At 49.8% G+C, this 22,571-nt stretch overlaps 1 protein-coding gene across 4 annotated transcripts in view; it reads left to right on the forward strand.

Moving 5' to 3' along the window:
- The window catches only part of Adck1 (aarF domain containing kinase 1), a 95,356-nt gene that overhangs the window by 57,341 nt on the left and 15,444 nt on the right, over positions 1 to 22,571 (forward strand). For all 4 annotated transcript variants that reach the window (XM_036206568.1, XM_036206570.1, XM_036206571.1 and 1 more), the window contains exons 5-7: positions 6,013 to 6,171; positions 15,731 to 15,889; positions 21,186 to 21,302. In XM_036206568.1, the coding sequence (XP_036062461.1) occupies positions 6,013 to 6,171; positions 15,731 to 15,889; positions 21,186 to 21,302 (435 nt within the window). The remainder of the gene's footprint in view (positions 1 to 6,012; positions 6,172 to 15,730; positions 15,890 to 21,185; positions 21,303 to 22,571) is intronic.

Here is a 22,571-nt window from a genome sequence, read left to right on the forward strand (position 1 = left end):
TGTCTTCCTTCTGAGGTCTCTTTAGGGTCATACAGACTTTTTTTGTTGGCTCAGTGACCTACACTAACATGGTTTCTGTCATGTTACAGGTCTGCCTTAGGTGAAGGGATGGTGTATTGACCCTACTGTGTTGTCAGTGGCTGCCTGGAGCACTATGTTGTGAGAGACTGTAAGGCATCGTGGGGCTATAGCAGCAATAGATGCTGGATGGATTAGTGATGTCTAGCATGGGTATGGCTGGATGTACCACTTGGATATGGTTGCGTAAAACGTTAGCCCCAAACCCAGAGACTTAAAACAATAAATATTTTTTTTTTTTCTTAAAGTTTCTGTGTATTGGCTTAAAGTTCGAGGCCAGTCTGGTCTACAAAGTGAGTTCCAGGACAGGCTCCAAAAGCTACACAGAAAAGCCCTGTCTCAAAAAACAAACAAACAAACAAACAAACAAACAAACAAACTTCTGTGTGTCTGTGTCAGGAGTTTAGGAGTAGCTTACTGGATGGGTGAAGGTTATTAAGGTTCTCCACAGAGACAGAACCGATCGGATAGATTTCCATAGTAGTAAACATTCAAGGGAAGATTCATCATGGGGATTGTTCATGCAATCATGGAAGATGAGAACTCCTGGGACAGGTCTGGAAGATGGAGACCCTGGCTAGGATTCTGACTTCAGCTGAAGTCAGAAAGCTAGAGAACCACTGGCTGCTTTCTGCTTGTGGCCCAAAGGCCTGGTAACACAGCAGTGGGGCTTGAGGGAGGCTTCTGGAGGAAGTACCGGGGTCCCATGATCCTAATGTACGGAGCCCAAGGAGACATGGTCCCAACTCCAGAAGGGAGAAGAAACATCCCTTTCTGTTCCCTCAGCCAAATGGGTGTTACCAACTTGGTGTTGCGATCTTCTTCTCCTCCTGACCCCCAGGTCTCCCTCCCATGAAACACCCTCCCAGACACAGCCAGAGGAACACTTTGCTGGGTTCCTCTGTAGGACTAATCCAGGCATTTAACACTAATACTCACGATCAGGGTTTCTCACGAGGCTGCCGTCATCTGAGATTCTGTCTGGGACTGGACGGTCTGGGTCTAGGGGCTCCCTGTGTGCAGAGAGCCTGGGTCTTTGCCATAGGAATGACCTGTGGTAGGACAGCTATTCCCTCTTCCAATCCCCCCCCCCAAAAAAAAAATCCAAGAGAGGGACAGGGAGGGAGAGAGATAGATCTATTGACTGGAGGAGTGCTTCTGTAATGTCAGAGTGGGTCCTGAACTCCAGTTCACACTTACGTGGAATAAACTCCTCAAGGGGAGGAACACTGAAAAGCTCAGAACATATTTTGAAACCATCACAGGGGGAATGAGAATCTCCCCACTGACACTCATTTGCTATCCACTGTCAAATGTGACCTTGGAAGGCCAAGGCATGGCCTTGAAGGTGGGGAGGTGGGAGAGCTGCAAACCAGGATGTGTTCTCGAAGGAGGGGCAGGAATTGCACAAACTGAATCAACTGTGATAGATTGGTGTACCTGGGGCAGGTCCCTGGTCAGTGGGGCTTAGAAAAGCAGAGGTGGGGGATGGGTTCAAGACAGAGGTGATGGAAGGCGGCATTGTTTTGTTCAAGGCGGTTTTGCTGAGTCCTGGCTGGCTGGAGCTATCCTGATTGCCTTAGGTTGAGGTTCATTCTAGCTGCTCCATTAGCATAGGCTGAGACTTTGCCCATCAGACTTGAATGGATGGCAGCTGGAGCCCAGCCAGGTCTGGGGTGGGCCAGTTCCACAAGAGAGAACCAGATGTTCTTGGTGGCTGATGCCATGGTAACCTGCTTCCCCCTCCCACCAACAACCCAGATGCACTGGTCTGTGTTAGGTGCCCAGGGCGTCTTCACAGCTCTTAGAGAGCTGTCTGGCCTTGGCATTTATTTAGGCCTGCTTAAGACAGGCTCCTATCTTCACCTGGAGCCAGGCTGTCCAGGGCCTTGGGAGATGCATTATGCCTACGATGATGCCATTTCTGAAGCTAAAATTGATCTGATGTGAATGAGTATGGAGACCATGGTGTGGGATATTTGATATTGGGCCTTTCTAGAAAGTTCATCTCCACTCTGCCCTAACCTGTGACCTTGAGCCAGTGGCCATGAGGGGCCTCAGGTTGGCCAGGCCTTCTTCAGACAGTGGTGTGGCTGGCTAAGAAACTGAGCTGAAGCAGAACCCCCTAGCTTCTCCAGGGCACCCCTCTCCTGTCATCTTATTTTGGGCCGAATGAGGCTCTTGGCCAGTACTTAGCCACTCCGTGTGATGTTCTGGAAAAGAGGCCTACTGGTCCTGCTTTCTGGGAACCGGCAGGCCTGCCTTATGCCTGTCCAGGCACAATGTCACTTGGTCCTCAGACCCTGAGACCCCTTCTCCCCAAGTCGGACAGCTGAGGACTGAATGGCCAGAGCTACAGGGAGGATGCTAATCTCCTTGCCTGGTCAATACTTTTCTTCATAAAAGACCAACCATCCCCCTTGATATTCATGTTCTGATCCTCTCTGCACAGAACTGGATGGAGCAACTTTTTTTCCCTGATAACTTTTTTCTTTTCTACTTGACCATATCAATCTAGTTGAATCTCAGACCGATGGTAATTAAAAGGCACACGACTAGTCATTTTAAAATCTAGCTGTTTTACTTAATTGATTTTTACCTCCAGACCCAGAGACAGCGAGCGAGCGAGCGAGCGAGAGAGAGAGAAAGAGAGAGAGAGAGAGAGAGAGAGAGGGAGAGAGAGAGAGAGAGAGAGAAAGAGAGAGACAGACACAGGGAAGCAAGCCTTAGAAGGGAGCCAAGTTTCCATGAGGGACTGGAGGCAGCCGAGGGCCCTGCTTGAATCTAATTGCTGAAAATGCAGCAGTTTGTTTCTGCTAATGGCTTTCTGCCGAGAGGCCTCGGCAATGAGGCCGGTCCTTGGCGACTGGAGGGGAGTGGTAGCATTTGTTTCAGTGGCACGGGGGGGGGGGGGGGGGGGAGATAATTCTGCTTTCGGGACAGGGTCTATTTTTCCTTACTATCTATCAGCATAAAGTACTTTCACTGAACACTTTGAATTAAGGTTCCATTTAGAGATACTTTATTCATATTTAATTACAGGCTGCAGCACCAATCTTTAATTACCTTTTCTATAAGCCAGCTAGGAATCATCCACGAGCGATCAATTATTGTGTGTGTGTGTATGTGTGTATGTGTTTGCGTGAGCATGGGAGGGTGGAGGAGTGACTTCTAGTTAGGGAAAGATGGCTGCAGGGACGCTGGGGCTTGGGGTGGGGCAGGGGCTACGCCTGACAGATGCCTCCCACCCTTTCGATGACTCCTTTGCTTCTTCTGGGGAAACTGAGAGTTGGGTTAACCCCTTCCTGCTAGGGCTGGTTCAGATGCTGAGTTGGCAGCTGGGGGTTAGGTGGTCTCTTGGGGTGTCTTGGTATCTGCCCCTGATGGGGGCAGGAGGTTGTGGGGACGGGCCCCTTCCTGTCCCTGGGTGAAATGGCAAGCCTGGCTCCCTGTTAGCCTGGCGATTAGGATCTGCTTGCCCCAGCCCTTGCCTTCCTCCCCTTCCCTGTGGGGAGCGCTTGGCAGCTGTTCCTGTCACACAGCCCTTAGAGATGCCATGTCACTCTTCGGTTGCAGCGACTCCGCAGTGTCCCCACAATGACACAGGTTGGGAACTGGTTGTCCTTCTCGGAGAAGGAGGTGATGTTCCCTGGGCCAGGCGAAGGCTAGGGTTAGGGGATGAGGCCACAGGGAGACTGGGCAAGGTCCACAGCTCCGCCTCGGTGGTTGTCCAGGCATTACTAGTGTGCACAGGGATCTGTGTGGAGCTCATTATACAGTAGCAGAAGCCCTGCTTCCTACTGTTCCCGAGTCCTTGTTCCTCTAAGGGGGCAGGGAGGGGCTGAAACCCACAATTTCCATGTCTCAAAGGGGCCCTGGGCCTGCATCTCCCTCAGTCACCTCATCGGGTACCTGAGAACACGTGACGTTAGAGTCCCTTCACTTGTCTCTGTCACAAAACTTTGCTCAAACTGACTTAGGCAAGCAAGCAAGTGAGCAGAAAGGGAATTATAGGCTAGGTATATGAGGGGTGGCTAGATCAGGGGACTCAAACTAACCAGGATTTATTCCCCTTTGCCTTGGCTTCCTCTGTTTCCATTCTGTGACCCTTGGCATGCCCAGAGCTGTATTTTTTTTCTCAGGTTCAATAGAAAGTATGTATTCTTCCACTGTTTAAACAGACACAGAAAAATGGAGTCTGATTGGGCTAGTTGGGCCCTGTGTCCATTTCTGAGCCAATCAGGGTGCCTGGGGCTGCTGAGGGTTCTGACAGGCCAGGCTGAGGTCTCACCTGGAGGGAAAGGTGGGCTCTGTCCAGGTAAAGGTCAGACATGGTTTATACTTTCCCATTCTGGACGGCAGTCCCTTGGAGGGTTTGTGGTAGTAGCACTGTGGGGAACGACAAGAGGTTTCAAGGTAGGCTGACTCTGTTCTCCAGGGGAGAGAACACCGGATTTAGCCACTCGGCAGATACTTGTTTGACTCTGACTAGTTCTATACCTGTACAAATTGCAGGGGTACAGCAGTGGCCAGAGAAGCAACCCCCCAGCTCACTCGGCACATGGGGGAGGTGGCTGTGGTCTTCTCCCATACTAGGATCAAGTCTACGATGAAAGTTCTTGTGCTGAGAGACCCAGAATAAGCAAGCAGCTAACACAAGAGACTCTTGCCCTCAGGAAAGGCAAGAGTTGTTGGGGGGCACGGGACAAGGAGATTAGATACCAGGATGGGGAGAAACCATCCATTGGAGAGCTGTCACTCATGACCAGCATTCGAGACCCTTCCTGATGCCTGGGTCTTGTCCTCTGCAGAATGTTGGTGAATGCAATGAAATGTAGCGGAGAGTACAGGAATGGTGGCGGGGAGGTGGAAACCATTTATGATGTGAGATTAACAGGTAAATCCCGGCAGACAGTTGGGATGATAGCTGTGGGCTGTTTGTCAGCTCAGGTTTGAGGAGACAAAGGGACAGTGCTGAGGGGGCGGGACAAGGGGCCTGGAAATGGGGATAAGAGCAGGAAAGGGAGTGGGGAAGCAGAGGCATGTGATCAATTACAGTAGATATATTGGTGTGTATTTGTCTGCCAAGCTGGCCAGGCTTTCTGGAACCTTGGGGCTGTGGGGGAGCTTAAAGAAATGGAGAGGATTCGAACCACAGCCTTTGCCAATCTTTAGAAAAGGTTTTGAGGGGTGGGGAATCTCTTTCCATCTAGTAGGATATTTCTGTCTGGACTGTGTAGCGGTGACTAACTAGTCAGAAAGACCCAGTGTGGCAGCTCCAAAGAAGGAAGGGAGAAGAAGGCGGGAGATGCAAGAGTAGGAGTGCACTGTCCACTTCATGCCGAGGGAAACTGAGGCACGGAAGAGGCAAGGGAACCCCCAGAGACTCACTTTAGGCCTCCGGCAGCCCTGGGATCCTGCTAGGTCGTGCAGGCCAGCAGTGGCTCAGACATCCATGTCGAGGCTGCGGCTCACTCAGGTAGAGGTAATTGATGGCTGTGATTCGAAGCCTCCAGCTTAAAGGTCCCTGAGCTCTCTAGGTTGGTGGAACTGGAATATCTTCCATCTGGCCTGTCGTGCTGCCCTGGCCCCAGTTGTGTTAGCTTTTTATGATCTATGTGTGAAGGTTGAGCGGACTGGTGGATCGTTAAATGGGCAGACGGTACGGCGTCTTTCTTCGGCCTTAGATGGGGCTTACAGGGCTCCTGTGCAAACATGCCCTCCACGTGTGTCTCCCGTCCTGTCCCATCCATGTGTCTGGTGTGAATCCTGACCACAGCAGAAGGGCCAGCTGGGACCCACACAACTGATAAGGTGGTAAATCTGCTGTGGGACACTGAACAGCTCCGGCTCGTCATCGTCTCCCTGGCTCAGCCTCTCGCCGAATTAGGCCACCACCTCTTAGTGACTCTGTTCTCTTTCCACTCCTGACAGATCCCTGATTTGTTCCTCAGCTTCGATGACACCCCTCTGGGGGCAGCCTCCCTGGCCCAGGTCCATAAGGCAGTGCTGCGTGATGGTCGAACAGTGGCTGTGAAGGTCCAGCACCCCAAGGTTCAGGCTCAAAGCTCCAAGGACATTCTCCTGATGGAGGTGGGTGCTCCCCCGTCTCTCTTTCCCATTCCTCAGTCTTGTTTTTCCTCAGGAGCCAGACAGCCTCCCAGATACTTACTCAGGCTGGTGGGTGGACTGGGGCCCTCCGAGGAGCAGAGTGGGGGAGCAGAGCTGAGGCACGACCAAGGCTGTGTCATAAGACTTGGAATCACACCCTGGTAAGGCTGGTCAGTTCTTGATTTGTCCTGGAAATGCTCAGAACACAATGAGCAGCTGATGGGGCTGAGCTGACTCAGGTCCTGATGGGGACCTGAGTCACAGGGAGACCTCCAGGGAGATGCAGTAGAAATGAAAGGAACCAAAGGTGGTCTCCTCAGGGGTAGACAAAGTTGCATCATAATGTATTGGATTCTAGCATAAGAAAGTATGTGATAAGCCAAGGCACTGAAAAATGGTGTGCAGGCCACACAGAAATATTTATGCAGATGACTCATTTACTTATATGACATTTGTTTGGAATTAACAAACTTACATTCTTGCAAATGGTCCTAGGGAAATCTCAAGAGGGCCTGTGTGCTTCTGGAATCTTCTACATGTGTATCCACCAAGGGAGGGAGCGTGCGTGCTCCTATTATTGGTGAAGAAGCTGGGACTCCTACATGGAGGTCAACAGACTGTCGATCTCACATATCCCTCCCCTTCCCAGTCTCTCTTCCTTTCCTTCTTAGTCTAGACTCACCTGAGGTCTCTTCTCACTGTGTAGGACGTGGTGCCGAGGGCATGTGAGTACGTGAGCTCTGTCCCCACCCTCCCACGTAGCACAGGAGACAGGCATGTAAACGAACAGCCATCAGGTCGGAACCTGAGCTCTCAGCCTCAGGAAGGAGCTGTGCCAGGATGCGTGGAGTCGACAGGGGGGGGGCTTCCCTGCAGGGTTAGTGTTCTTGTGGACTTGAAGGACTCCTGAGACTGCTGGCCAGCGCGTGGATAGCCCAGCACGCGGGAGGGCCCCCAGGCAGCAGGAGCCAAGGGAGCTTGGAGAATTCCTACTCGCTCAGATGGTGGGAGGGACTGGGAGTGAGGCTGGGAAGGTAGGCGGGACAGAAAGGACCCTCATCCCAGGAACAGTAGCCAGAGTCAACGATGACATACCTGTGGGACCGACACATGTGATTTTCTCAGTATTCAGTGGGGGAAACCATGTAAGAATTCTAATCAGGGCACGGTCATGATCAGCTATGCACTGGAAATAAAAGCGTGTTGGCAGTCAGGAGAATGCACAGAGTCTGTCTAGTCAGGAGACTAACGGAAGGGCTGCTGTGTTGGTGTGAGAGAGATAAAGTATGATGCAAGATGGTATCATGGGGGTAGAGGAGGAGTCAGCTGGACTTTGTGGCCAGCCCTTCATGGGGAGGGAAGGAGGGGGTAGAAGTTAAGTGTATCTTAGGTTTCTTTGCCTATGTATATCAGCTAGAGTCTAGTTGAGGAAAAAGAAGTCGCCCTAGGTTAGAAGAGCAATCGTTATATAAGGTTCCAGAAGCATATCAGAATGGGAGTATTGTTGCAGCCATTTTGGAACATAGTTTCCCAGAATTACTTAGCTTTGCCAAGTGGATGGCTAAACCAGGAAGGCACTAAAAAGGGTATTTGGGGTTGGGGGGGGGGCCCTAGAATTACTACAAAGAGCAACTACAAAGGGGTGAGGGGTGAAGGAGAATTGATACTTGAGGAAGTGGGGGTACAGTATAAAATCCTCTGGTCCAGTGTTCAACCATGGGAGGCTGGGGAGAGTCAGTTCAAAGTGTAGAGTTCAGTGCTCCTGAGACATGAGTAGGCCTTAGCTGATGAGGGAGGGATACTGGAGACTCAGCAGAGAGACATGATTGAGAAGTGAAGTCCAGGAGGACATTCAAGAGATTGGGTACCAAGAACACAAAAAGACATTGGCCTTTGACGGGTCTTTGCTGTGAACGTAGAAGGCAGTAAGGCTGAGCATAGATGAGTGTGTGGGGCCCTGGAGAGGGGAGGGAAGGTAGGCAGCAGAGTGTGTACCAGCCCAATAGCCTCTATTTTTTCTCTGCTGTAGGAGGCCAGACCATCTGCCAAGAATGAGGGGGTAGGAGGTGGCATTGGAGGCTCGAGGGGGTGAAGGTTTGGAACAGCTGCTGCGTGTCTTTCAGAGGGACCTGGACCACTGAGTGGCCTTGGTCCTGTGCTGCGGACCTAAGGTTTTAGAGACTCTCTTGATAGCTTAAGACATGGTCATAAGCAGGAGAGAACAGGAGCCAGGGAGGATCTATGGGTTTCTGATGGCTCTAGAGTCAGGCAAGAGCCTACCTTTGCCCAGCCTAGGTGTCCTAGCTCCAGGAGTCAGGAGGAGAGCTGTCACTTTGCTCTGTTCAGATCCTCGCTGGCTCCTTAAGGAACAGTGGCTGTAAAGTCAGTGGCCTTAAGAACAGTGGCAAAGTTTTGACATCTCCCTTCCTGAGGTAAGCATCGGATGCTTTTGTTGGGACATAGGCCTGGTGGATCCTCTGTGGAGCACACAATGTCCTCTTGGCAGAGGCTGGGAGGGTTAGGGTTGGGAGCACAGGAGGGCCTGATGCTGCAGGACCAGGACCAGGCTGGGTCCTTGGTGGAAGGTCCTGTTGTGGTTACCTTTCTCCACTGGGAAACCAAGAAGATTCTAATTAGAAAGCTTTTGTTGTTTGTCATTTGAAATCAGCTTTTTTTTCTGCCCAACTCCAGATCTAAATGACAACTCTGGGATGGTACTCAAGCCTTCATGGCAGGAGGAGAATGGCTTATTTTTAGGGGACACTAAGGCCACCTTAGGTACCAGAAGCTTGTGGGCAAGTGTAGGTGGTTGGCTTTTTGGCACAGGCTGCTGGGCTTCCTTCCATGCCAATTCCAGGTATTGGGTGCCCTGAGGCTTGCCTCTTACTATTGGAAGGGCAATTAGATTAAAGTAATTCTTACTAAACAGAGAGGGACTGATGGGTTTAGCCTTTGGATGTCTGCATTTTTAGGAAGGCAAGCTTACAGATCTGAGCATACATCTCATTTAAAGATGGAGGGCATGCTGGCTTCCTGGATTAAGGCTTTTGAGAGGGAAGAGGTGAAGTCTATGGGCTGTCCCAGCTAGGATGCTTTTGGCTACCATATTGAGAATGTCCTTAGAGAAACGAGGAGATGGAATGCCCGTATTCTCTCAGGTGTGGAAGCACCTGTACCAGGTGTCCCAAGGCTGCCTAACCCGGCACCTCATTGTGGTTTGTAAGGACCAAGGTTCTCCCCATCTTTAGTTGGCCATAAGCTTCCTCAGCTTCCTGGCCTATCCTAACAGTGTTCCTCACGTGTCCCCAAACAGCTGCACAGCTCTGGTGTCATCCAGATGCCAAAGAAGGCTGCTGTCTCCCTTATATTCTTTCCAAAAAAAAAAAAAAAAAAGCCCAAATAAAACAAAACAACAACAACAAAAGGGTTCCCTGGGAGTCTCTTCATTGTTACTCGAAGTAATAATACCCTGACTGTTCTGGCACTAACTGTCCTGGAGAGAGGGATGAATCACCTTGAATGGCACAGGCCCGTCCAGCTTCACCTTCTCAGTGAAGCCCGCTTTCCCAGATGGACAGGAGGATATGCTAGTGTTCATGTCAGTCAGAAAGGTGGGTGGGGGAGGTGGCTCCCAGGCCGGTCCCCAGGAGGACGTGCCACCCTAGGATTCGGGGGTTTCAGCAAACCAGGCCATGCCCTTGGGGATGGGGACCGCCTCTGGGACGGTGTGTCTCGAGATGCCGGAGAAAGGGAAGTCACTCAGAGCATAGCGCCTGACAGGTCTGGTGACACGGTGACTTTGTGGGGGAGAGAGAGGCGCAACCAGGGACGCTTTTCAGCTGTGTCATTATTGCCTGATACAGTCCCTCCGGGCAGTTGGGGTAACTCCGCTTCTAGATGCACAGCCAGTGACGCTTATTGATTTGTGTGGCTGCTCAGAGCCAGACTAATTGGGCCCCGAGATCAGAGCGGCGATTCAGCAGGAAGGACTGAGGGGAAGGGCACCGTCTTTCCACCTGCTGGCCAGCGCTGTGTGTGGTTCTTTCCTGCCCAAGGTGGTGGTAGTTCAGCTGGCCGTATGTACTGCCACGGTCACCGCTGGAGCAGAGTGGGACTTGGGTGGGTGGGAGGGGTGGGGCTCTGAGATGGTGGTGGTGAGTTCTCCATCCCCGGTTCTGCAGCACCACCCTATGTCATTGTGTCACAACCACGTCCCCTCCACCTCTGTTGTCGATAGAGCTTCTGGAGCTGATGGAGAACAGCCCTGGCTCTATCACGGCCAATGCTGTGCCATGCCAAGTGGTCTGATGCGTTGAGGCAGCGCTTTCCAGCCTGAGTACCAATGTCCGATCTATCGCTTGATGTCACTTGGCCTTTCCCAAGGGTCCTTTAAAGAAATGACTGGCGACAGTCCTGTTCTTAACTTTTTAAGCAGCATTTTCACAGTGTCTGTCATCTTGTTTCTTTTCTAACTCTGCTGATTGAACAGCGGGCGACCAGGTAATTCCTGTATCGGCACAGACCCCAACAGCGGTTTTAGTGAAAAGAAACAGATAAATATGCAGGGATGGAAGCCACCCTATGGGGAATTGTGTTCACTCTCTACTTCTGTGTTTTAAAAGGCACGGGCTTTAATAACTTACCTGAAAAAAAAGATAAACCCAGCCAGTGGCAGGTGTTTACATAACCCTGAGCTTACCATCTATCCTCGTCAGCACCCATCCTTACCAGCTCAGATCGGCGTGGGCCTTGTCTCTGTGCACTGATTTCCGTGGAGCAGCGTTTATCTTACAGCATTTGATAGCAGTAACCTCCGCTGCACTTTGCGGAATGCACTGCTCTTTCTGCGCCTTACCCGAGCTTCCTATTTATATTAGCTCACACTGTCTTGTATAAGGCAGGACTCCAGAAAGGAAGGAGAAAGACCTGGGTCCAGATTCTGGCCGGGCAGTTAGAAACTGTTTCAGGGGTGCTCAGGGCTCCCAGAAGCACTTTGTAAAGTGGGCAGAAGGATTCAATGGGAGTGAGTCTGCAAAGTTCCTTGTTGCATATAGCTGGTACATGGTGGGTACTAAGTGATGAGTGTTTCTTTTCTTTTCTTTTTTGTGGGGAGGCAATTATAAATAAATGCCACTATGGCTGGGCGTGGTGGTACACGAATTTGATTCTAGCACTTGGGAGGCAGAGATAATATTTCTGTGAGTTTGAAGCTAACCTGGTCTACATAGCTAGTTCTAGTACATCCAGGACTAGATAGAGAGACTCTGTTTAAAAACAAACAAACAAATAAATAAATAAATAAAAGAACAGATAAATAAGTAAATAAATAAAAACTGTCACTTTTCCACAATTTTCTACTTTTCCATTGTATTTTTATGTCTCACAATTGATTTTTGTCTACTGTGAGGCAATTACCATATAGGAAAATAATTTCAGTACCTATATTTTTCTTTTCTGTTTTTGATATAGAGTCTCAATTTGTAGCCCAGGCTGTTGGTGAACTCAGAGCAATCCCACCTCAGCCTCCCTCATGCTGGCATGATCAGGCCTGGCCCATGGTGTCTTGCTCTATTTTGATGCCTTCACCTTGAAGGAGGCTTTCATTACTCACGGTTCCTTGATTGATAAGGCTCCAGATCTGGAAGTGAATTCTTCATTATTCTGTGGTTCTCAGGAGCTCCGAGGTTCTTCCCACCCTAATTTCCAAAAGAAAACCTAGCCCATTCCCATCACGCAACTGTCTGGAGGAGAAGCGGGATACTTTGAAATATTCATGTTTTCGTTTGCTTATTCATTTCTTCATTCACGTGAGTGTCCAGTCCGCCTCTGCAAGTGTTGAGTACGTGCTGGCTGCTGGTGAAAAACGCTGGCTTCCTGGAGAAAGTGCATTTTGGGAAAGAAGTTTAAAAAGGCAAACAGACGACAACACCTGTTTTATTTTAGTCAGTTGCATCTGTTGTCAAAAGGAAACCAGAATGGATCTACTTAGGTTGAGTTTCTTGGATGGCTGCACACTGAACCAGGAGGTAAAGTAGGGCTTTCTTTACTCTCACGGGCCAGGAAAAGTGCAAGACGCGGCAGCGAAGCCCCTCGTACCCAGGATCCCCCCCTTCCTCTTCTTCACCTAGTAAATGTGAGAGGTTGGTGAACTCTGCGCTTCCTGGGTTTCATAACTGACAGCGGAGTTTCAAGTTGGCCACCTCACAGATGGGGATGGTGACCTGCTGTAACTGGGAGACTGGTGACTTCTCTAACAGGTCTCTTATTTTAAAAAAAAAAATGTGTATGGTGTGTGTGTGTGTGTGTGTGTGTGTGTGTGTGTGTGTGTGTGTTAGGGTTTTTTTTTTATTACTGTGAAGAGACACCATGAGCATGGCAACTCTTTTTTTTTTTTTGTCTGAGCAACTCTTATAAAGAAAACATTTAATTGGGGTGGCTTGCTTATAGTGTCAGAGGGTCAGTCTATTATCATCATGGCAGCATGCAGGCAGACATGCTACTGGAGAAGTAGCTGAGAGTACTATGTCTTGCAGGCAACAGGAAGTTGACTTGAGTGTCACACTGAGCAGTATCCTGAGCATAGGAAACCTCAAAGCCCTGCAGTGATAGACTTCCTCCAACAGGGCTGCCTGAGTGCATGTATGCATGCGTGAGTGCGTGCGTGCGTGCGTGCGTGCGTGCGTGTGTGTGTGTGTGTGTGTGTGTGTGTGTGTGTGTGTATAACGTGCCTGCATGCCATGGCATTGTGTAGAGGTCAGAAGACAACTCTTGGGTCAGAGTCTCCCCTTCCACTCTGGATTTGGGGGATTGAACTCTAATCATCAGGATGTGCACTTGAGTTTACCCACTGATTCATCTCACTGGCCTGTAAACCTCTCAGTTTGAAGGACAGAGGTTCCCTTTATCTAGTTTGATTTTTCACAGACACTTCAGTTACCCACATTCAACCACACACAAGAAGATATTTTGAGACTGCATCTCTTTAACTTTTATTACAGTATATTATCATAATTACTTACTTTTATTATTCTCTTACTATGCCTCATTATGAATTATAAGCCTTTATGAATAGGAAAGAATAGTAAATAAAGGGCTGGGTACCACTGGTAGTTTGGGATGCCCTCAGGATTCTTGTGTTCTCCCCTAATAAGAGGGCCTGTGTAACCACTGAGGGACCCACCACCCACAGAATGACTTGGAACCCAGTTCTGCGAGTGCTGTGAAGGTTTGGGGTTATGAACTAATGTACTCATTAGTTATTAGCAATGAATATTAATAAAATGTCTGCCTTTGTGATGAATGGCATAGAGTACTAATTGTGACCAATAGCATTAAGAATGACTAATTATATTAATGATTAGTGATGGAAAAAACCTTTAAAATACCTTTCTGTATGCTTGGATATTAAGGATAATTAAAAATTTCATGAGTAGCATGAACATACAGAAAACAGTGAGTAATGGCTGCCTGGTCAGCAGTGTAGACCTGGGTCGGCTACAGGAACCTCCCTGTGTATACCCAGGTTTGGCCCAAGAGGTCAAGTACAGATTGTACAAGTATGGGAGCTCACCTCCGGACTCTCTTGCACCTCTAGATGAGGCCCAGGATTCAGACCAGAGCAAAACGCCTGGAGTTTTGTTGTTTGTTTTGTTTTTTTCTGAACTTGAGACCCAGAAAGAGGAGCTCAGTTGCTTTCCTTGGCCCCAGCGCCCCAGGCTGGGCTTAGGTCTGGGACAGCCACTTGTATCTTTACGTACTTGCTCTATCACCACTTCAGTGGCAGCTGAGGGTCATCTGAGGACGCCCGATGAGATGTGGTGCCTGTAGGCTGTTATGTCCAGGTGCCTGGGTCTGACGCTGACCCTGGCCCACCGTGGTCACCGCTCCCTTCCTGTTTCATGCGACACAAACAGAAACACAACCGATGAAGCCGGTTGGTGTAAGGTCACAAGGTCCAGCCTGTGAATGACTGGACAAGACTGGAGAGAAATTAGACCATGTCCCAATGTAATTAAAAAGGGTTGTGTTAGAAATTGACCATAGTAACCCCATGTGATGGTTCTTAGAATGGCACCTGGTACACCACAGAGATCACAAGGTTTCAGAACAAAGCAGCAGTGCCTTTTGGGTGATGGCTTTCCAATAGGTTTTGAATTATCTTTTTCCCGCATGTGTCTAGTACAGTGTGCATACTCTGAGGCAGCGCAAATGCAGACACAGAACCAGCCTGTCAGTGGGGCTCAGTGAGTCCCTCTGGGGATTGGGATTGGAAAGGGAAGGCAAGAAGTGAGGGGGACATTGACACCGAGTCCCCACGCCTGTGGGGGTGGGTATGTGTTTGGCTCCTCTCACTGGGTTCTTGTCCTCTGCCTCTCACATCATCAAACTCACACACAGATGCTAGATAAAACTTCTAATCATTATCTCATCCCTCAAGAATCCACAGTAAACCTAAGTGACAAAATTCTTAATTTTTTCATCTAGGTGGACAAACCTTTGTCTTGTCGAGCTTGCATGGTTCTTTATTCCAGTTTTTTTTAATGATGAAAGGTCTTATTTTATGAAGACAATAGGAAATAAGGCAGAGTGAATATATCTCCTATCAAAAAGTGCTGGGGACCAGGAGTGTTTTAGGGTTGTTTGGATTAAGGAATTTTACATGTATATAATGAAGCATCTTGGGGATGGTCCCATGACTAAAGACAGAATTCATTTATGTCTCATATTCATTTTACACTCGTAGCCCGAAGGTAATTTTATACAATAACTTTAGTGCTCTTGCATTTTGAATGCCGCCTGTCATGAGGTCAGGTGTGGAAGTTTCCCTCCGTGATGTCATGTGAGCATTCAGGAAGTCTCAGATCTTGGGGCATTTCTGATTTCTGAGCTGTGAGTCAGACATGCTTGGCTTGTCTGGTAACTGCTTCAGTCCCAGCCACGCAGCTACAGCAGAAGCACCTCCTCCACCCTTTAGAAGTTGATGGAGGACGACAACTCTGGGCTAGGGATTGGGTCAGTTGTTGAGAGCTTGCCTGCCTACCATGTGCAGAACCCTAAGGTTAGTCCCTAGTCCCCCAAACAAACAAACAACAAAACAACATTAAGAACAAATATGGGAGTGGCCATAGCACAGTGTATGGAAGCTGTCTTGATCAAGGCCTTGGGTAGACCCACCAGGAACTGGCCTCAGGCTTCCCTGCTGGGCAGATTGGGAAAAATCACAGGAACTCTCAGAGCCCGGATTAGTGACATGACCTGTACCTACATGTCTCCCATAATTGTGTGGATTCAGAGGAACATGAGTGCTCGGCACAATGCCGGGTACCCAGCCAGGAAGCACCTAGCCAACGGTCGCCAAGGTTACTTCTGAATGCTGTTAGCTTCTCATCACCTTGGACTTGGTACAGTTGTAGGGACAGAGGCCAGGAGAACAGTTCCTCCTCCTACGCATCCTCTAGGGGAGACCCAGGCAGCGGGTAGGAGGTGTACCTTCCTTGGCGGGCCCCGTGGGCTGACCGGAAGTTTGCTTGGTGGATTTCAGGTGCTCGTCCTGGCTGTGAAGCAACTCTTCCCAAATTTCGAATTCATGTGGCTGGTGGATGAAGCCAAGAAGAACCTGCCTCTCGAGTTGGACTTCCTAAATGAGGGAAAGAATGCGGAGAAGGTGGCTCACATGCTCAGGCACTTTGACTTCCTAAAGGTAGGAGGGAGGGGCCATAGGGATGTCCTGGATGTCCCCACTTAGAAGGTGTGAGTTGGGGCATCTCTTTGCCAAAGCTTCTCACTTAAAATGAGTGATTGGTAATTGGACCCCTGTTAACGCCCTTAAAGGTAATTTCCAAAAGAATGAACCCTGCTTATGATTGTTGACCTGTCAGTCACGTGAATGGAGCCCTTCTTTGCATAGAGTGAACGGAGCACCCCTGTGGGACGGTGTGCTGTGGCCTCTGCCTCCAGAGAAGGTAGAGCGATAACGGTGCCGGTGACAGTGACAGCTCACACTACTGCGCTCGGATCCTGTCCCAAAGATGCTCATTACATTTGCTCATGTAATATACCCAGTTCTGTTACAACAGCGTCCCCAGCCATCACTGTGCTGTGCAAAACTGTGCAACAGAGACCTCAGGACACACGAGAGAAACAGGCACGGAGCACAACACTCCCAAACCTCAACAAACACAGAAAAAGAAGCATAAGGCTGCGGAGCCTCACGTGTGTCCCTTTGCAGGCCCTGTATTTCGTAATCCTTTTCCTGTTTTCATTATTTTCTTGATCTCTTGCTGGGGGAGGCACTGCAGGTTGGCCCCCCACTCTGGAAACTTTCTACTTAATGAGAGTAAGCAGACCCACATGTTGCCTGTCTTACAAAGTTTTGCACACAACAGACACTTTTCTTCATTTTGGTGGCTTCCCATGAGGAAGTGCTTAATCTATCCAGGACAAAGAGTGGGGGGGGGGGGGGACGACGGGACGGACTCCGAAAAGTGCCCACTGTAGAGAGGAGACAGCAAGCAGTGTTCAGTGAGCGTTTTAGTGTGCTGGTTTAGTACTGGTACACTGACGGTGCTGACATCCTGGTGGTGGCCTCTTCCAGCCCAGGCCCATACACAGCTGTGTCTTGGGAAGAGTTTCAGTTGTAGCCCAGGCTCTCTGACTCTGTGTCTGCTGCTCAGAACCTCAGAGTTTCTGCCACCTTTTACCTGGCAGACGTGCCCCTCAGTGCCAGAGTGCTGAGCCAGACAACCCAGCAATCTCCTCCAGTGTTTCCATGGAAACAGCAGAATCATCCCCTGGCTGGAGCCAACTAGCAACTGCCAGACCAAGACATGTAATAATAATAATAACAACACAGATTTTTGAAACAAGGACGCCAAATTGATAAATAATTAACATACGGGTCTGACCCATGGCTGCCAGAACTCACATACCGTTCCTAAGACAGTGGAGGAATGAAGACTCCTGAGTAATTAATTTTGCCTAAGCACATCATAAGCAGGAAGCAAATTTCTGCGCTGCAAACCCAGCTCAGCTTTTAAAACTGTAGATAGATTGCTCTTGCATGCTGGCACCCCATCACAACATCTGTGCATAATTAAGCCTCAGCAAAGAGTTTGCCTCTCATGTGCGAGACCTTTCTAGTGCTTAAGGGTGGGGGGGGGCTTGATAACCTTGACCCTTCACAGTAAACCGTTGGGTTTCAGCCCATCACTGAATAGATAGAGAGGAGGCCTGAAGAAGGTGAAGGGCAGCCAGACTGAACAGTATGAGTCTGAGAATGCATGGAATAGGGCTGTGCCAGGCAGTCAGGCTTGTGATTAACCTGGGGGATAGATAGTTGGGGGCAGGCAGGAAGGGAAAAGCTGTCTAAGCATAGGTTTGAAACTGGAGGAGATAAGAGCACACCTATGGGTAGAGTGAGGACAAGAGTGGGTTGCATCGGGCAGAGTCATGCCAGAGTTTCTTGAATGAGGTCAGGAGCCTGAGGTGCTTTTGGAAAAATGTCGTAGCTTATTAGACTCTCAGATGAGCAACATGTCTCGTAACAGCAGACCTTTTAATGTGTTAGACATTCCTAAAAGTGTTGCACATGTATTTACTCTTCATTCCTTAACAGCCCCATGGTGTCACCTTGAATCCCATGTCATCAGTGGGGAAGCAGAAGTCATTAGCCTAGGGTTACACAGTGAACCAGCAAGGGGCAGAAGCAGGGTTAGGGTGGGCACAGCCATGGCTTCAAGCCATGCACATCAAACTGCCTTTGTAATACTTCTTGGAAAAATTTCTGAATCATAGAGACACGTAGGTTTGCATGAGTGTATTGCATTGACTCAGCCCTGAGATGGATCAGGACCCTCCTGAGTCACTGTGTAGCCATCACGGGGCAGCCAGGGTTTGACTAGCAGCTCAGCATCTGGTCTTTCCATGTTCATGGTAAGTAAGGTGAAGTGGCTCCCTCTATAACCATCACAACATCTCGTATGAGGTGCACACTTAGATGCAGAGAGACTGTGCGTGTGTCCATAGTCAATACAGCAAGTAGGAGGCTGAGCTGTGTCCTGCCTGGCCAGGCCCTGACTGCAGAAGGAATGTACCCTGGTCACAGCACATGGATAAAGCAGGAGTACAAGGCCAGGCCCCACCATGAGGTCAAGGCTACCCAAAGTCTTGGAACTTTTTAATGGACTGCTTCTTGAGGTTGGGATGGTCTTGATGTGGGAGCAGGTGGAACCCTCAGGTGGGCCTCTATGGAGCTGTCCCGTATGACACAGACCACATGGGCCAGGCAGGGTCCCATAGCCAGTGGTGGCCCTGCTGGGGCCAGGGAGTACCTGGTGAGATGCCTCCCAGAGCTTGCTTTTCTTATTGCTGCCTGCCTATGTTTGTCTCTTGGGTTTCCCTTCCTGGATAGAAGAAGCAGATGGGCAGTGGTAAGACGGAGCCATTTGGGGACTTGAGAGCTAAGTCATGCAGTTTGCTGTTTTGTGGTTTTGTGGCCATTTCCCTGTGATAATCTTCTCCACTTTCCATCCCCGAGGAGCTGAGGGAAAGGGCATGTGATCATCAGACTGGAATGGTCAGTCACATCATAGGGAATGAAGGTCTGGGAGGGAGGCCCTAGCTTATCTCTGCCCCTGCCCAGGCAGCCAGACAGCCTGCTGCCTTGGGCTCTCACATCCGGCTTGCTGCTCTCCTAGCTGTCCTCCAAATGCCCCAGTAGGTCCTGCTGGGGCTCTAGCCTAATGTTTACAGAGCCCCAGCCAGGGCCCACTGCCCAGCTCAGGTTTCCAAATCAATGGAAGAACTCAACCCCCAAGTAATGTACCTGTCCTCAGGAGACCAGGAACAACTCTAACAACCGACATGCACTGGTCTTGAGTGGACAAGTGTGTCTAAATCCTACATTCAAAACAACAGAAGAGGTACAGATTTCTTGATCTGTTTCCAAATGGTGAAAACCTAGTTTAGGCTCATCCGGTTCTCAGCACAAGGGCTTCAGAAGCTCTGCCCCTTACCGGGCCCCTCATCAGTGAAGGGAACAGTCGGGGGTCGGGGGTGCGGGGGAGCAGGAGCTAAGAGAATGAGCGATGTTACAGCTGTCTCAGAAGAACTAGGGGAAGAATGTAGCTGGACTCGAGGGCTGTCTAGATGGGTCTTGGGGACGGGTAAGGGAGGACTCAGTCCACAAAACACTTGAAGTAGTCACCCTTGGTTTTTCTCCTTAAGAGGAAATAGTTTATCAGCATTTTGGAGAAATAGCGTGCTGAAAGCAACATGGCTTTGGTGGTCCTGATTGTGTCACCTTCTTATGTGGTATCCTGCAGCCTGTGGTGCCCTCTGACCCCTTGCTGTTCTGAGGCAACCCATGTTCTTTTGCTTTTAGGTGTTTTTAGAGCCACAGACGGTAGGAATGTGTCAATTAGTTTATAATTTGTTTGCAAATAACTGAAAGCCCAATCCAACAGTTTTTTGTGTGTTTATTTTTGTTTTTAATGGTTGTCCTTTGGGCTGGAGGGATGGCTTGGCAGTTAAGAGCATGTGCCGTGCTTCTAGAGGACCCAAGTTTGGTTCCTAGCACCCACATCAAGCGGCTCACAACTGCTTGTAACACCAGCTCAAGGGGATGCGATGCCTCTGGTCTCCTTGGGCACTTGCACTCATAGGCACATATACCCCCCACCCCCATACACATAGTTAAAAATAAGTCACAAAATGTTTATTGTCTTTATAACGCAGAAAGGAGTACCTCAGTACCTGCTGAGGATGCTTAGTAGTTTGACAGTATTAGGGCTGGTACCTGTGATTCTCTGAAGTTTTTATTTTTATTTGATTTATTTATTTTTTTAAACCCCCTTATGTTTGCAAGGTGGCAGTCACTGTTTCCAGAATCACTTCCACTTTCAGGGTGGGAGAAAGAGAAAAATACCACAAATGTCCTTTTATGAAGAGAAAATAACCCTTCCCTGGATCCTCTAATAAACTGCCACTTACATTTGATTGGCACGAGCTGCATCATGTGACCACCTACTGTGGGGCAGGCAGGGAAAGGGTTTAAATTTCCCACGTGTGGGGAAGAGGAAGATGGGTTATAGACATTGGGTTAAGACCCAGCATTTTCTGCCATAGGAGGCTGGTAGGAAACTGGCAGAAAACAGAATTTATCCTTGGTCCATTGTTCCAACATATCTCTTTCCCAGATGCTAACACCGTAGCAGAGTTAGGGCCCTGCAAGGGTCCGATGGAGGGAGAGGCAGAAGGAAACAGCTTTTAACACTAGTGTTAGCTACATGTGCAACACTGACCACAGTACCACATGGAAACAACCTAAGGAAGGAAATATTTGTTCCGGCTCCCGTCTTCAGAGGGTTTCACTTCATAGTGGTGAAGTCATTGTGGAGCTTGTGGCTGGGAAGGGTATAGTGGAGGCTCTTTCCATCACAGGGGACCAGAAAACAGAGCTTCCAGATCCAGGGCCTGAGCTCCTGTACCAAAGGCCTGCCTCTGGTGAGGTCTTCTTCCACCAGCCAGGACCCACCTCCTAAAAGTTCCCAGACCTCCCAAAATAGTGCCTCTTCCCACCCATCCGCCCCAGCAGGGGACCAGGCCTTCAAAGCATGATGAGCCTGTGGTGGACATTTCCAATTGAAGTCTCAACAGTAGCAGCTTCCTACCATATCTATTATAGTGTCTGGCTTGCAGTAGGGTGAAGTGGGGGTGGGGGTGGGAGGTGAGTGGTATGGAAGGGAGAGGGTTTTAGGGTCGTGGCAGTGGGGGAATCATGAAGCTGCCCCCACTTTCGTGAAGGACTCGTAAGGGAGTTCTGCTGTAATGGCTGTCTGGCTGAAGCAGAATGCCTAGTCCTCACCCAGGCTTTCCTCTCTGGCGGTGGCTCCATCCTAAAAGCAGTATGTGGCAGTGTCTAGCTCCTGGCACTTGACTAGCGGCCGGCCCTGACCACAACCCACTCCTCTGATGTGATTCACCTTCTCTTCCTCCAGGTCCCCCAGATCTACTGGGAGCTGTCCACCAAGAGGGTGCTCCTGATGGAGTTCGTGGAGGGAGGGCAGGTCAACGACAGGGCCTACATGGAGAAGAACCAGATAGACGTGAATGAGGTGAGGAGGGGCTAGTGCTGGATGCAGGGGGACATCGTGTGGTTGGGGCTGCCTGGCTAGGCCTGGGGGCTCTGATGCCCATCGAGCCTGGCCCATGGCCATTCATCAGGGAGGGTCCTCCTAGGCTTCTCCATCCAGTCCTGGGTCTATAGTGGCAGTAGGAGCAAGCAAGCCTCCAAGCATGAGGTTGCTGCGGCCGGCCATCATTTCTCAGAGCAGCCAAGTCTATACAGCCGAGCCGCGGTACCCAATCAGGACTCAGTCCCTTTGGTACCTGTTTATCAGCTCTCATCCTGCCCTCTGGGGCCACCACTGCAGGACTCAAGGTGTGGAACAAAGGACCGTGGCAATCACCTGGGTCAGTTTCACAGAGCACGGGAGGAGATGAAGCTGTGTCTTTACCTCCCGTTCCCCTGGTATCAGGAAAACTGACTAGTGGACCAGGGTCTGTACCCAACCTTCTGCTTCCTGGTCAGCCCAGGGCCCCCTTGAAAAGAGGAAGTTGTTCTTTTTTACCCATGTCCATTGTTAGTGCAGTCCCCTGCATGTGTGGGGTCTGGGTACTCAGGGTGCCCAGGCTAGAGCCAGACATCATTAGCTAAATCCTCAGTGGGGATTACAACCAGGATTAGAACCCAGGTCCTTTCTCCTCCACCTTCTCCATCTCCCTCCCATGTGGGTCCACAGTAGAACTTGCAGCCACTTGGATGATGGCTTTATCAGTAACTCTGCCAGGAAATTGGCAGCACACTGGAAACCTGCATGCTCCGCTTGCCTTCAGCCCCTAGGGTAGGTGTAGGGATGGTGCCTGGGTGTTTCACAGAGTCTGGCTACAGTGGGGTGCTGGGCCCCACTGGGAGACCACCTCGAGACTCTCCCTACAAGGAAGCAGAGCCTCTGCCTGCTAATCAGGAGATCCAGCATCTCTACCCTGTGTTGTCACTGGCATCTCCTTCTTCTAGAGACGGATTTCGAGTCCAGGGGCTCACCCTCGTCCATTGATTTCCCTGGATCCAGCAAGCTAAGGCTGTAATGGCATCTTATCAGAGGTGGCTCTGATTTTCCAAGACGAGGGTAAACACAGATGTATGTGCTCTGATGCTGTGGCTTGCTTGTGACTGGACCAGCTGGAGATTAGTGGACTCTGGGCAGGGTGGACCCTCTGAGCCCGGGCCCCTTTGTACCTGCCTTCACCATTCCTGTGTGTGTGGGAAAAGCCAGGATCCAGACAGACAAACCTTAGTGAACACCCAGATCTTTCAGGAATGA

The sequence above is a fragment of the Onychomys torridus genome, chromosome 14 (genome assembly GCF_903995425.1).
Source record: "Onychomys torridus chromosome 14, mOncTor1.1, whole genome shotgun sequence".
Taxonomy (NCBI): Eukaryota; Metazoa; Chordata; class Mammalia; order Rodentia; family Cricetidae; genus Onychomys; species Onychomys torridus.